The sequence below is a fragment of the Bos mutus genome, chromosome 3, assembly GCF_027580195.1.
Source record: "Bos mutus isolate GX-2022 chromosome 3, NWIPB_WYAK_1.1, whole genome shotgun sequence".
NCBI classification, from domain to species: Eukaryota; Metazoa; Chordata; class Mammalia; order Artiodactyla; family Bovidae; genus Bos; species Bos mutus.
In genome coordinates, this window is record NC_091619.1 from 48997708 (window position 1) to 49013942 (window position 16235).

General features: G+C 42.2%; 1 protein-coding gene across 1 annotated transcript in view; it reads left to right on the plus strand.

Moving 5' to 3' along the window:
* The first annotated feature begins 2010 nt into the window (after positions 1–2010).
* The window catches only part of DIPK1A (divergent protein kinase domain 1A), a 130124-nt gene continuing 115899 nt past the window's right edge, over positions 2011–16235 (plus strand). Inside the window, exon 1 of the mRNA XM_005894680.2 lies at positions 2011–2137. Within this exon, the coding sequence (XP_005894742.1) occupies positions 2084–2137 (54 nt within the window). The 5' untranslated portion in view covers positions 2011–2083. The remainder of the gene's footprint in view (positions 2138–16235) is intronic.

Here is a 16235-nt window from a genome sequence, read left to right on the forward strand (position 1 = left end):
GTAGTTATTTCTCAGTCCTCACTTCCTCACTCACATGTAAGCACTAATACCTCCTTGATAACATTATATTCACTTGACTTCCAGGCACCTCACTCTCAGCTCACCAACTTCACTGGCTGTTCCTTTTCAATCTCCTTTGCTGGTTCATCCACTCTCCTGCCTTGAAGTTACAAGGTTTCATCTTTGGTTCTCTTCTATTTATATTCACTTCCTTGTGACTTTAAATATCATTTAATATCTCTATTTTTGGACAAATCTAAGTTTCTGATGACTTTCAGATCATACTACTGAGCTGGCAAAAACTCCTATATCCTGGGCTGTAGTCCTCAGTAAGGTCACAGAATAAGACATAACTTTCATCTTAAAAAAAAAAAAGCTGGTATCTCTTATGCTGCATATGGTAGCTTGGACCACCCTTCTTAACACTGCACTCCCATGTACAACTGCCTATTTAAGATCTCCACTTGAATTTCCAATAGATATCTTGAATGTAAAAAAGTCCAGTCCTGAATTCCTGATCTTTGTCCCCTACCCAACTCTACCTGTAGTCTTCCTCATCTTCACCGGTTTGTTTTCTTTAACATACCCTCTATCTGCTTTATTATCCTATTTGATTTTCTTATGTATTACTTGTTGCCTGCTGCCCCCACTTCCAGAATGTAATATCCACAAGGGGTGAGGGTTTTGTATTTTGCTCAGGTATATAACCCAATCAACTAGAACAATGTCCAGGGGCTCAATTAATATTTGTTTATTGAATGAATGAAAGAACGAATTAAACCAGTACTTATCATACTCAGAAATTACTGAAATCTTTTAACTCAAGCTGAAAGATCAATGAAAAACGGGTTTATTTGCCGCAATAAAATACCACACAGGTTTTAAACCTGTTTGTGCTTGGGTTGGGGGAGGGGCAGGCAAGAATGCAATTCTTCAGAAACGGAAAACACTAGAACAAAGCTTAAGTAAAAACCACAGTGAGAGTTAGTCACGTTTTGCTCCTAAGGAAACTTCTTGTCAGAGCAAGAGGCCTGAGTTCTAAGTGGCAACCTATGGGGTAAAAAGAAGCAAAAAGCATCTTCTTACAAGTCACTAGGATCAACAGCTGTTCTCTCCTGCTAGGATGGCTGTTTTTCCCTTATTTGGACTTCACTGTCAAAAGAAAGACACCACACCCTGTGTTATGTAGCCTTAACTGAGTGTGCCACGTCCCGGGCCTCCTGACTTCAGAACTGTATTTAATTTAGTAATGTTTGTCTTTTTCCCTTTTGACTCAAGGTTCGTGGGTAGGGCCAGGAAAGCTCTAAAGCTGTTTTGAAGCAATTCAAACCCAAAAGGTCAGACTTTAAAAAGTACTCAGGAAAAACAAGTTTAAGGCTGTAAGAGTTTAAGGCTGGATGTGGGGGCAGGTTACATTCAGTAGAGGGGAGCCCCGTCTGCGTTGGCTCAGGGGATGCGCCAGTCGGTTGCTCCCGCGGCCGCAAGGGCCACGGTACGCGAGGGAGGAAAAAGCCGGTCCCCAAGGAAGGAGCCCCACGCTTCCCTTGAATTTCCTCGCAACCCGCCCAGACACGTCCGGGCTGAAGGAGCAGAGTCCAAAAGAAGCGTCAGACCTGCCGGGCGGGGTGGCGGGACGCGCGGCCAGGGTAGCCAGGAGCAGCCACTTAGGTCGGCGTGTTCGGAGAGCTGGGCTCCACGGCCCTCCCCTCCAGGCGCCGAAAAAGCGACACCCCGGCTTCCGCGGCGCCCCCTCCTTCCTCCGCACGCCTCCCCTTTAAGCGCGAGGCGCAGTTGGATTTGTGTCGGCCGAGCGAGGCGCGACTCCCCTTTATGGCGGAGCCGGCAGCGGCGGCTCTGACAGCAGCGGCAGCCGGGCGAGCAGAGCAGGAGGCCGGGCCTCGGGCCGCCGGCCGCCGTCGCCGCAGCGGGGCCGGGGGGAGCGCGGCGCGCGCCGCGACGGGGGCGGAGGAGTGGGCGGGCCCGGCCGGACTGGGGGCGGGGAGGCGGGGAAAGGCGGGGAGCCGGGTCGCCGGCGCTCGGGTCCGCCTCTGACTGCGGCGCGGCGGGGCGATGTGTGATTACCATGGCGAGGAGTCTCTGTCCGGGGGCCTGGCTAAGGAAGCCCTGTTACCTCCAGGTAGGCCGGCGGCGAGCCCGCCGCGCGCCCGCTCTCTGCGCGGGACTTGCCCGCCTTCCTCCTTCCTCCCTGGGTCGGCGCCCGCCCGAACCCCGCTGCCCCCTGCCGTCCGGCACCTGGCGGCGCGCCCTCCCTCGCTGACCCGGCGCCGCAGCCTCCACCGCGGCGCTGTCCCGCCGCCCCCCAGCGTCCCGACCGGTCCGGGCTCGCCCTCGGCGCCTCGCATCCCGAGAGCCCCGGGACGTGACCTGGGTGCGACCCCACGCCCCTCGCGTTTGGGGCTCCGCAGTCTGGGCTCGGGACGTGCCGCGGTCCTCTCCCTGGTCCATTGCTCTCCTCCCCCCTCCCTGGTGGGCCCCGCAGGGAGGCTGTTCTCGGTTCAGTCCTGAGTCCTCAGTAGGTGGTAGGAAAGGTGGTGTGTCATTCCTCCATATTTTAGAAAATTATGACAAATTGTCACATCAGTGTTTTCTTCATACCCTGGTGAAGCGGCATGTGCCTCGGGCTGAACCACTTGGTTCGATCTCCATCACACCCGTGATTTAAACGGGAGCAAGGGCTCAAGCGAGGCGGATGGATGTTTGCTTTTTAAAAGGAAGGGGACAATGTCTTGTGCGGATCCCGAATACGCCAACAATGCAAATGTAATTCTGTTATGTCATGTATACTATTCGCGTGTTAATTTTTCATAATTTCCCATTCCACCCTCTATTCCGCTGCCAGTCTGTGTCTTCGAACCCTGCTACAGCTTTCATGTTAGTCACCAGGGGGACCTAGTAGACACCATGAGTAGCTGAGCGCAAATCCATCACCCAAGTGGAAAAACAACTACAAATCAGTTCTTCGCGTGGGTCAGCAGTTGTGTCTGCATTCAGAGAACAGTATTCCTTTACCGCTTACATTAAAATGCTTAAAGGTATCGATAGATTATTTGGGGATGGGAATTCATTAGGTGGTGCTTTTATCAATTATTTTAAAAGTTGAGAAGAAACCGTCGTGGGGCACGTAAATCTTTCATTTTTGTTTGGAAATTGCATGTGTGAATCACTGCTCTGCAATGAGTGATGTACTTCAAGTTGGAAGCTTGATTGATAGCTCATAAAATGAAGAATATAGGAGTAAAACTGATTGTTCTGAGCCTTTGTAGCAACTCCGCCAGTAGTAATTGTGCCCGAAAACAGTAGAGAAACCCAGTGTAGAATTCAATCCAGGCCAGATACCTCTTTGTAACCCTTTATGTGAAGAGAAAAAAAAAAAAAAAAGGAAAACAAACCACTTTCCAGACTCTATTCTCAAAATTAGTTTGAGATATTTAAAATCTTTTTTCGTAACTAAAACTGTCCAGCTTTTTTTTTTAGATTTTGTGGCACACTTTTAGACTTTGATTCATTTGGTTCTCAACGTTCTCCACACAAGTGATTGTGACATTTTTTTGGCACCATAGCATAAGAACTTTCAGATTGGCTGAGTTAAGGTTAGTTTTTCAAATAGTTAGGCTTCTGTTAATGGCAAACATTTAGTAATTCTGCCTTCCAGAATGTGTGCATCATTATCCATTACCAAATTAAGGTAAACTCAGGTCCTCAGCATTTCAAAAGGATTTGGGGGCATAGTTATATATTAGTAGGCTATTTCTATATAAAATAATGATTAAATAGAAAACTTTGTTGGTTATAGTATTGTATTTGTGATAAATTTTAGAACTTGGGAACCTGGAGTACTGGTGTTTTAAACATTGTCTTGGTATTAGTATTTATTATTTATTAGTGTTTAGGAATTTTCTTGTTAGTTGTCCTTCACCATACCTTTTCAGTTTAACCCGCTGAATAAAAAGGCCTTCACATTACTCAGTGTCATGCCTTCTGTTCTCCATTGCTTAAATGCTTCACCTTTTGTTTTTAATACTACTTCTACTGTGTGGAGCTTCCCTGGTGGCTCAGATGGTAAAGAATGCCTGCAATGTGGGAAACCTGGGTTTGATCCTTGAATTGGGAAGATTCCCTGGAGAAGGGAGTGGCTACCCACTCCAGTATTCTTGCTTAGAGAATTCCATGGGCAGAGGAGCCTGGCTAGGTCTCACTTTTTTTTTTTTTTCTTCCACTAGGTGCTTCAACTGTAAATTGTTTTGGATGAAGTCAAAGAAAAATATTTTCATCTAAGACTATTGTACAGCTATCTATTCAGTTTCTCAGTCACTGAAAGTTGAATTAACATATACAATACTCCTTTCATTTTTTATTTTTATGATCTTTTAAATTTTATTTTATTTATTTTTGTTGTTTTTTGGCAGTGCCATGTGGCTTGTAGGATCTTAGTTCCCTGACCAGGCTTTGAGCATTGTGAGCGTGGAGTCTTAAACACTGGACAGCCAGGGAAGTCCCTGATTTTCTTTAAAATGATGTTCCTTTGGGAACAGCGTGAGGCATGAGGACAGAGCTGAGTTTTGTTCATTTGTGCATCTGGTTCATTATGACCTTGAAAAAATTTCGTAACTTTCTGGTTCCATAGTTTCCATATCATAAGTAGAAATTGTGGTTCTTAGCTGTGTAATCACATGAATGTAGTGAGGATAAGCTCAGTTTCAGTTCAGTTGCTCAGTCATGTCCGACTCTTTGTGACCCCATGGACTGCAGCATACCAGGCTTCTCTGTCCATCACCAACTCCCAGAGCTTACTCAAACTCAGGTCCATCGAATCGGTGATGCCTTCCAACCATCTCATCCTCTGTCGTCCCCTTCTCCTCCTGCCTTCAATCTTTCCTTGCATCAGGTTCTTTTCAAATGAGTCAGTTCTTCACATCAGTTGGCCAAAGTATTGGAGTTTCAACTTTAGCATTGGTCCTTCCAATGGATATTCAGGACTGATTTCCTTTAGGATGGACCTCCTTGGATCTCCTTGCAGTCCAGGAGACTCTCAAGAGTCTTCTTCAACACCACAATTCAAAAGCATCAATTCTTCGGCACTCAACTTTCTTTATAGTCCAACTCTCACATCCATACATGATTACTGGAAAAACCATAGCCTTGATTAGACCTTTGTCAGCAAAGTAATGTATCTGCTTTTTAATGTGCTGTCTAGGTTGGTCATAGCTTTTCTTTCAAGGAGCAAGCATCTTTTAATTTCATGGCTACAGTCACCATTTGCAGTGATTTTCAGTTCAGTTCAGTTCAGTTGCTCAGTCGTGTCCGACTCTTCGCAACGCCATGAATCGCAGCACGCCAGGCCTCCCTGTCCATCACCAACTCCCGGAGTTCACTCAAACTCATGTCCATTGAGTCGGTGATGCCATCCAGCCATCTCATCCTCTGTCGTCCCCTTCTCCTCCTGCCCCCAATCCCTCCCAGCATCAGAGTCTTTTCCAATGAGTCAACACTTCACATGAGGTGGCCAAAGTATTGGAGTTTCAGCTTTGGTATCAGTCCTTTCAATAAACCCAGGACTGATCTCCCCTAGAATGGACTGGTTGGATCTCCTTGCAGTCCAAGGGACTCTCAAGAGTCTTCTCCAACACTACAGTTCAAAAGCATCAATTCTTTGGCGCTCAGCTTTCTTCACAGTCCAACTCTCACATCCATGCATGACCATTGGAAAAACCATAGCCTTGACTAGACGGACCTTTGTTGGCAAAGTAACGTCTCTGCTTTTTAATATGCTGTCTGGGTTGGTCATAACTTTCCTTCTAAGGAGTAAGCATCTTTTAATTTCATGGCTGCAATCACCATCTTCAGTGATTTTTAGAACCCCCCAAAATAAAAGTCTGTCACTGTTTCCATTGTTTCTCCATCTATTTGCCATGAAGTGATGGGACCAGATGCCATGAGCTTAGTTTCCTGAATGTTGAGTTTTAAGCCAACTTTTTTACTCTCCTCTTTCACTTTCATCAAGAGGCTCTTTAGTTCCTCTTTGCTTTCTGCCATAAGGGTGGTGTCATCTGCGTATCTGAGGTTAATGATATTTCTCCTGGCAATCTTGATTCCAGCTTGTGCTTCATCCAGCCTGGAATTTCATATGACGTATTCTGCATATAAGTTAAATAAGCAGAGTAACAATATACAGCCTTGACGTTCTCCTTTTCCTATTTGGAACCAGTCTGTTGTTCCATGTCCAGTACTAACTGTTGCTTCTTGACCTGCATACAGATTTCTCAGGAGGCAGGTAAGGTGGTCTGGTATTCCCGTCTCTTAGTTTTCCAGTTTGTTGTGATCCACACAGTCAAAGGCTTTGGCATAGTCAATAAAGCAGAAGTAGATGTTTTTCTGTAACTCAGCTACATGTAGTTAAATCTATTTTGTGGCATCTTAACTGCATTTTTAATAGAAAAGCATGTGAACTTAAATGGTAAATTTACATGTAAGTAAATATGTTCATTTCCTTCTACCAAAGGTCCCTGACTTTCTATCATCCCCTCTTTTATTTGTTGAGTCTTTATTGATCTAGGGGCATGATATGACTTAATTTTACTGACTTCATCATTTACTTAGTAAATATTTGTCTATGCTTTTCACATGCCAGAAACTCTGTGAGGGGGTTGGGATTCTGCAGAAGCTAAACAAACACCCTTGTGATCCTCATGGAGCTTAAAGTCTAGTCAAGGAGACAAACATTAATCAAATAACCTTAGAAATAAAAGTGCTATGAATAAAAAGTGAAGGGACAAAAGACTGCCTGAGAGGAAGAGAACAGTTTCTCTCTTTTTAAAAAGTATTTTACTATAGAAATTTTTATACATACATAAAGCAGAAAAGAATAATGTACTCTCAGGTACCTGTTACTTGCCCTCAACAATTATCAGTATTTTGTTTCATGTCCCTTCCCCTGTGTCCTTTTTCCAACTAAAATATTTTGAAGCAGATCCCATATATCACATAATTTCATTTAAATGCCTTAGTATGAATTTCTAACAGATAATGATACTTTTGACATAATCATAATACCATTATCATGCCTTAACAAAATTAACAACAGTTTCTTACTTTCTCTCATTCTCCTACATATGCATTATTCTGAGAGAATGACTAGATTTGATTTACCATGGGATGGATTTACTGTGATATGAGAGGGTCTCTTGGTAAAAACAAAACGAAAAACTCTCCCCTTACGAGCTAATTCCTACCAGAAGTTCTTTGAAGGAAAACTTAATTCTCATTTCAGGTTTTGGGAGAAAGTCTTAGAAAATGTCTGGTGTAAGTAACATTTTCATGTAAATGTAATATTTTAAAGTAAAGCTGTAATTAGTCAATAGATATATAAAAGATTTTGTTTTGTTTGGAGATAGGGTTGGGGTGAAGAGCACTGAAGGAATTAAATTTCAAAGATAGGGGGATGAGGTGAAGGGCCCAGCAAGAAGAGAGGAAAGTTTCAGAGACCAGCTTTGTATGCTTGCTTACAGTTTTGCTCTTCTGTCTTCAAGTGGGTGGAGTCCAAAAGTAGTTCTGTTCTGAGGTGTTCAGGCCTTAGGACTTGCAAGTTTCTCTTCCTACTGTGGTTTACAGGAAAAAATTTTAAGCAATTACCTATAAAGGAGCTTCATTCTCAGTATTTTCTTTAATCCGAAGGTCACTGTGATAATTGATAATGTTTATGGAAACTGTAGAATGTTTCTAGGAACAGTGGACTTCACTGGTGGCTCAAATGGTAGAGTCCACCTGCAAAGCAGGAGACCCGGGTTCAATGCTTGGGTTGGGAAGATCCTCTGGAGGAGGAGATGGCAACCGACTCCAGTATTCTTGCCTGGAGAATCCCATGGACAGAGGAGCCTGCAGTCCATGGGGTTGCAGAGTTGGACATGACTGAGAAACCAACACTTTCTAGAAACTGTAGTATGATGCAATTTATGATAAGTTTTCAGCTATAATATGGCTTAAGTAGGCATTTATGGACTAATGTGGGGACCTAATTACTTTTTGCAGTTTTGTTTATGTAGCAAAGGAGATTCTTCTGCTTGTGAAGAGAAAGACTGATAATAGTATATACCCATGTAGTAGAATATTGTTCAACAATAAAGAGAAATGAAGAATTGATATATGCTATAACATGGATGAACCTTGAAACCATTAAATATATGAAAGAAGCCACTCATAAAAGATCACATATTCTGGGGTTCCGTTTATTTGAAGTAGCCAGCAAAGGCAAATCTGTAAAGACAGAAGATAGATTAGTTCTTGCCTAGGACTGGGAGGGTTGTGGGGAAATGGGTATGGGGTTTCTTATGGGGTAAAGGAAATATTCTAAAATTGATGCTGTGCACAACTCTGTAAATATACTAAGATCCACTGAATTGTATACTTTAAATGAATAAATTGTATGGTATGTGAATTATATCTCAATAAAGCTGTAAAAAAAGAAATTTAGTTTATCCCATTGACATGGTTCTTCTCACTGCTTCTTGTTATAAATTCCACCCATGCCAGCTTTTTGGTGTAGAGAGTACTTCGTCCAGAGGACCAGTGCAGGCACACTGCCTGTGCGGCCTCTCTGTGAACCAAGAGGGCTTGTGATCTGCTAGAAGTAGGTATAGCCCAGCAGCATTTACCTGAGCAAACAACGGCTCAGGGCAAGGCAACATTCCCAGAGCACATTAACTTCAAGTTCTGTCCTTCCTGGCTAGTTTGTTGAAAGCTTACCTGGGAATTAGTATTTCCTGGACTAGCTATATGTTGTGGCACATTGAACAGAGTAGAATCCTGCCTCTGAGAACAGGATCTGTAGGTGTGTTCATGTTCACTAGTTTGGACCATGTTTAGGCAGTGTTTTTCTTCCACACAGCATTGTGATGGTACTCTTTGGGGCCTGTGTGGTGACCCAAGTTGACACCTGTGTTTGTCTCTTTTTAGCAGTGTGTTTTCAACAAATTAGGATCCACTTTGTTTAGAGTTTGCTCATAGCCTGAGTGGGACTGATAACACAACAGCCCTATAATTCATTGGTTTTCCTTTATAATACCTTCCTTCTTCTCACTGTCATTAAGTCCTGGAAGAATGAAAGTTAAGACAATTTAAGCTAATTCTCTATACTTAGATTAGACACATTTTCCATTCCAGTCATTCTGCCTACGTGCGTGCCCTGTTACATATAAAAGGCTGCTGGAATGCTAATGGCATTTGAAGTCTGAGATACTTGGGTGCTTATGAGGGTTTTTCAAGTCCTTTAAATTGCAAAAGTTTTAAATTTCTTAAGGTAGCCTCTTAAAAAATAACTAACAGTTTCAATGTGTTCAGTAGGGCTGTTACGAATGGATGGATAAATGGCATGTTCTAATGAGGGTGTCAGCACTTTAACATTTCTGATACCTACCTGGCTCTTTGATTTACATTAGTACTAGTCTTCAAACGTGACTGCTGTAGATGGTTTGGTTCTTTTTTACTTCATGTGTATATTTTTGCAGGATTTAGTGTCTTGTAGGGTTACTGATATGGTTTAGTTGATAATATTGACAAGGTTGACAAATACTGTAGTAAGAATAATATGGCTTCTTGCTCATTTTCAACTCCCAGGATTATTTTAAATTTAAGGGTAATAAAAGCAAGTATTGTTTCTTGTTCTCCAAAGGGAGGACTGTAGGTGGTGTGGTTCATCAGCTCTTTAATACGTGCTGTACAGGGTTAAACTTTTGCCTTTGCCTGAAACTGAATCTCCATAACTATGATTAGCTTTCTTAAAGTAGTGACTATACAGGGAGCATATGCATCCCATAATGTCTTAAATTTAAGCATAGAATTATAATGCAGCCTTTTGATATTATTATTAGTCACTGTAATAAACTCAAAGAAATGGTGAATTCTCATGCAGATTTCATACTCACACACTTTCAGGCTATCAGATCAGATCAGATCAGTTGCTCAGTCGTGTCCGACTCTTTTCGACCCCATGAATCGCAGCACGCCAGGCCTCCCTGTCCATCACCAACTCCAGGAGTTCACCCAGACTCACGTCCATCGAGTCAGTGATGCCATCCAGCCATCTCATCCTCTGTCGTCCCCTTCTCCTCCTGCCCCCAATCCCTCCCAGCATCAGAGTCTTTTCCAATGAGTCAACTCTTCACATGAGGTGGCCAAAGTACTGGAGTTTCAGCTTTAGCATCATTCCTTCCAAAGAAATCCCAGGGCTTATCTCCTTCAGAATGGACTGGTTGGATCTCCTTGCAGTCCAAGGGACTCTCAAGAGTCTTCTCCAACACCACAGTTCAAAAGCATCAATTCTTCAGCGCTCAGCCTTCTTCACAGTCCAACTCTCACATCCGTACATGACCACAGGAAAAACCATAGCCTTGACTAGACGAACCTTTGTTGGCAAAGTAATGTCTCTGCTTTTCAATATGCTATCTAGGTTGGTAATAACTTTCCTTCCAAGGAGTAAGCGTCTTTTAAATTTCATGGCTGCAATCACCATCTGCAGTGATTTTGGACCCCCCAAAATAAAGTCTGACACTGTTTCCACTGTTTCCCCATCTATTTCCCATGAAGTGGTGGGACCGGATGCCATGATCTTCGTTTTCTGAATGTTGAGCTTTAAGCCAACTTTTTCACTCTCCACTTTCACTTTCATCAAGAGGCTTTTGAGTTCCTCTTCACTTTCTGCCAAAAGGGTGGTGTCATCTGCATATCTGAGGTTATTGAGATTTCTCCCGGCAGTCTTGATTCCAGTTTGTGTTTCTTCCAGTCCAGCGTTTCTCATGATGTACTCTTATTTAACATAAGTTAAATAAACAGGGTGACAATATACAGCCTCGACGAACTCCTTTTCCTATTTGGAACCAGTCTGTTGTTCCATGTCCAATTCTAACTGTTGCTTCCTGACCTGCATACAAATTTCTCAAGAGACAGGTCAGGTGGTCTGGTATTCCCATCTCTTTCAGAATTTTCCACAGTTTATTGTGATCCACACAGTCAAAGGCTTTGGTATAGTCAATAAAGCAGAAATAGATGTTTTTCTGCAACTCTCTTGCTTTTTCCATGATCCAGCAGATGTTGGCAATTTGATCTCTGGTTCCTCTGCCTTTTCTAAAACCAGCTTGAACATCAGGAAGTTCATGGTTCACGTATTGCTGAAGCCTGGCTTGGAGAATTTTGAGCATTACTTTACTAGCGTGTGAGATGAGTGTAATTGTGTGGTAGTTTGAGCATTCTTTGGCATTGCCTTTCTTTGGGATTGGAATGAAAACTGACCTTTTCCAGTCCTGTGGCCACTGCTGAGTTTTCCAAATTTGCTGGCATATTGAGTGCAGCACTTTCACAGCATCATCTTTCAGGATTTGAAATAGCTCAACTGGAATTCCATCACCTCCACTAGCTTTGTTCGTAGTGATGCTTTCTAAGGCCCACTTGACTTCACATTCCAGGATGTCTGGCTCTAGGTCAGTGATCACACCATCGTGATTATCTGGGTCTAGCATGCAGTAAAAGGGTTTCTTCATTGTTATCTTCCCAGTACCTCAGCTTTTCATCTTAATGTTTTGTATTCTTTATAGTTTTCTTTTTTTTACGGTTTTCATTCCTTAAAGTTGCTTTGAAAAACAATACTATACTATTCTGTTAAATACCATATTTTCACACTGACTGGAAAGATAAATGTCTCACATTTTTAACATATTTAGTTCTAGACATTTAAATATTTTGTGAATAATTTTTCTTTAAAACCCTTTAATCTACAATGCATATGGGTTTAGAAATAGCAGAATACTGCAAAATGAACATGTTTAAAATACCAAAATATTAGTCGATGAATTTTTCTTTAGAAATAGTAGAGGATTTTTTTTGATAATTAAGCAGAGACATTACTTTGCCAACAAAGGTTTGTCTAGTCAAGGCTATGGTTTTTCCTGTGGTCATGTACGGATGTGAGAGTTGGACTGTGAAGAAGGCTGAGCGCTGAAGAATTGATGCTTTTGAACTGTGGTGTTGGAGAAGACTCTTGAGAGTCCCTTGGACTGCAAGGAGATCCAACCAGTCCATTCTGAAGGAGATAAGCCCTGGGATTTCTTTGGAAGGAATGATGCTAAAGCTGAAACTCCAGTACTTTGGCCACCTCATGTGAAGAGTTGACTCATTGGAAAAGACTCTGATGCTGGGAGGGATTGGGGGCAGGAGGAGAAGGGGACGACAGAGGATGAGATGGCTGGATGGCATCACTGACTCGATGGACGTGAGTCTGGGTGAACTCCTGGAGTTGGTGATGGACAGGGAGGCCTGGCGTGCTGCGATTCATGGGGTCGAAAAGAGTCGGACACGACTGAGCAACTGAACTGAACTTTAATGAAATTAAACAATATCTGTTTTAGGGGTGATCATGATGTTGTGGATTTTTTTTCCTTTTGTTTTTTTTATTGTGGTCAAAAACACGCAGCACAAAGTTTTCCATCTCAACCATTTTTAAGATTATAGTACAGTACTGTTAACATATGCACATTTTTCGGCAACAAATCTGTAGAACTTGTAATCTTGCAAAACTGAAACTCTGTGCCTATTGAATAAGAGCTCCCCTTTTTCCCCTCCATACCATCCTGCTAACCACATTCTACTTTCTTTTTCTATGTGTTTGACTTCTTTAGATAACTTGTGTAAGTAGAATCATGCAGTAATTTTTTTGTGTGTGTGACTGGCTTTGTTTACTTGAATATCCTCAAGATTTATTCATCTGGTATGTATGATAGGATATCTTTGTTTTCAAAGGTTGAATAATATTCCGCTGTGTGTGTATACCACCTTTTTTATCCGCTCATCAGTTGATGGACATTTGGGTTACTTCCACTTCTTGGCTGTTGTAAATAATGCCATAGGGAACATGGGAGTGCTCATATAATATCTCTTTGAGATATTCTTTCAGTTATTTTGTATATATACCCAGAAGTGGGAGTGCCACGTCACTGGGTACTTCTGATTTTAAATTTTTGAGGAAAGTCTGTACTATTTTATATAGTGGCTATATCAATTTTATATTCCCATCAACAGTGCACAAGGACTCCAATTTTTCCACATCCTTGTAGCATTTGTTATTTTGTTTTTTGTTTGTGTGTTTACTGGGCCAGCCATCCTAACGGGTTTGAAGTAATGTCTCATTGTGGTTTGGATTTGCATTTCCCTGATGATTAATGATGTTGAGAATCTTTTCATCTGCTTCTTGACCATTTGCATGTCTTGTTTAGAAAAGGTTTCTTCTTTTTTTAAAAAGGCTTTATTTAATTTAATTAATTTATTTGGCCGCATCAGATTTAATAGTTTTGGCATGCAGGATCTTGGTTGCAGTGCACAGACTCTAGTTGAGGCAAGCTGGCTCGGTAGTTGTGGTGCTTGGGTTTAGTTGCCCCATAGCATGTGGGATCTTAGTTCTCCAACTAGGGGTAGAACCCTCATCCCCTGCATTGCAACGCAGATTCTTAATCACTGTACCAGGGAAGTCCTGAAAAAGTTTCTTTTTGATTTATTGTTTCAGAATGATGTTTATTCAGCAGGGTTATGTTAATGTAAGCAGTACTACCCTTTCTTTCCTAAGAAGGAGAAGGAGAAAGAGGGAGTGATGTTTAAATGTTTAGAGAGAGTGAGAAAGCAAACAATTATTGGACACTGTTAGCAATTGATTAGTAGAGGCATAGGTATAAGAGTATTCTTTGCACTTTTCTCCTAAATTTTCTGAAGATTTAAGCATTTCCAAAATAAAAGGTTACATTTCCAAAATAAAAAGAGAGACGGGTTTGATCTCTGGGTCGGGAAGATCCCTTGAAATGAGTAAGGAAGCAATTTGGGGCCAGGGCATTAGCTTTGGACATGTTGAACATGAAGTGCTAACTAGAGGTAGATACCAAATAAGCAGTGGGATGCAACTCTGAAGTTTGAGGTGGGGACGTTTGGGCTGATGATACACTAATACCAAATACTAATGGGTTGAGACCCATTAGTATTTGGGTTGTCGTGGAAGCCATGTGAAGAGACACAAGGAGACTACAAAATGAGAAGCAGAGAAGGTTGGAGTCCTGAGGACAACAGGGGCTAAAGAAAAGATGAGATTGAGATCAGAATTCAGTTCCATGCTGTGGTAGGATTGAGGGCTGCATTTCCTTGCTGGCTGTTGGCGGGCAGGGGTGGTTGTGGGGGGGTTGTTCTCGGTTTCTAGAGGCTGCCTACATTCATTGGCTCATGGCTTCTTTTCTCCATCTTCAAAGCCAGCAACGGTGGGTGGAGGACTTTGCGTGTTTTTATCTCTGACTTCCTCTTCTGCCTCAGCCTTTTTCTACCTTTCTCTGCCTCATATCTCTGACTGCTGCCTCTAAGAGTTCATATGATTATATTGGCTTCACCTGGATAATTCAAGATACTATCTCTACTTTAAGTCTCTTTATAGCAGTATCTAGATTAGTGCTTCGGAGAAGGCAATGGCACCCCACTCCAGTACTCTTGCCTGGAAAATCCCATGGACAGAGGAGCCTGGAAGGCTGCAGTCCATGGGATCGATAAGAGTCAGACACGACGGAGCGACTTCGCTTTACTTTTCACTTTCATGCACTGGAAAAGGAAATGGCAACCCACTCCAGTGTTCTTGCCTGGAGAATCCCAGGGACGGGAGAGCCTGGTGGGCTGCCGTCTCTGGGGTCACACAGAGTCGGACACGACTGAAGCGACTTAGTAGCAGCAGCAGCAGATTGCTATGCTATGCTATGCTAAGTCGCTTCAGTTGTGTCCAACTCTGTGTGACCCCAGAGACGGCAGCCCACCAGGCTCCATCGTCCCTGGGATTCTCCAGGCAAGAACACTGGAGTGGGTTGCCATTTCCTTCTCCAGTGCATGAAAGAGAAAAGTGAAAGGGAAGTCGCTCCGTCGTGTCTGACTCTTAGCGACCCCATGGACTGCAGCCTACCAGGCTCCTCTGTCCATGGGATTTTCCAGGCACGAGTACTGGAGTGGGTTGCCATTGCCTTCTCCAAGCAGCAGATTAGTGATGATTAAATAATCAGGGGGTGGAAACCTTGGGAGACTTAGAATTCTAACATAGAAAACACAACTGAAAATTGACAGTTAAAAAAAATTAATCATTAATCATTTCCTAAAGTATTTTGTTTTCCTTCCATTACTATTAGGTTTTAAGATGTTGCCATAAGAAATTTTATGAGTTACCATTGTATTTATCATTCTAGCAATTACTATGAGAGGAATCTTGGATACTTATTAAAGGAAAGAAAATATAAATAGCTACTGAACAACCACATGTGGCAATACTTGTTTTTACAATAGATACTATTCTTAAATCTTTTGTAACCTTGTACAAGCTAAAAAGTGGAAAAGTATCACTTTATGAACTCTAAGAAAAGGTTCTTTAAAATGTAACCTAATACATTGCCATATGTAGAATAGATAGCTAATAGAAAGTTGCTGTATAACACTGGGAGCTCAATGCAGTATTCTGTGACAGCCTAGAGGGGTGGGTGAGGTGGGGGGGCGGTACAAGGGGGAGGGGACAGATATATACTTATGGCTGATTCACATTGCTGTATAGCAGAAGCCAATACAGTATTGTAAAGCAATTATCCTCCAATTAAAAATAAATTAAAAAAATGTAACCTTGGACGGAGGAGCCTGGTGGGCTGCAGTCCATGGGGTCGCTAGGAGTCGGACACGACTGAGGCGACTTAGCAGTAACCTATGTCTTTCTGTTTATTACCTAACACTTGTTCTCTACTCCTTAAAGAAAAAAAATGCTTGTTTTGTTATGTCAGCTTATAAGATTTCAGTCACATCTGATCCTGTATAACTAAATTCATACCCAGTGAAGGCAGAGCCTACTTATTACTCTAGTTTTGTCCTTTATCCTGAGCATATAGTACTCAGGATGTGCAAAATGATACAGTATAGTACACATATTGAAAAATATTCTTTGGGGTTGGTGCACTGGGACGACCCAGAAGGATGGTATGGGGAGGGAGGAGAGAGGAGGGTTCAGGGTGGGGAACACATGTATACCTGTGGCGGATTCATTTCAATATTTGGCAAAACCAATACAATATTGTAAAGTTTAAAAATAAAATAAAATTAAAAAAAAAGAAAAACTGACCAAAAAAATAAGAAAAATATTCTGTAATCACTCTGAGAAATTGAACTGCAGTAGCTCACAC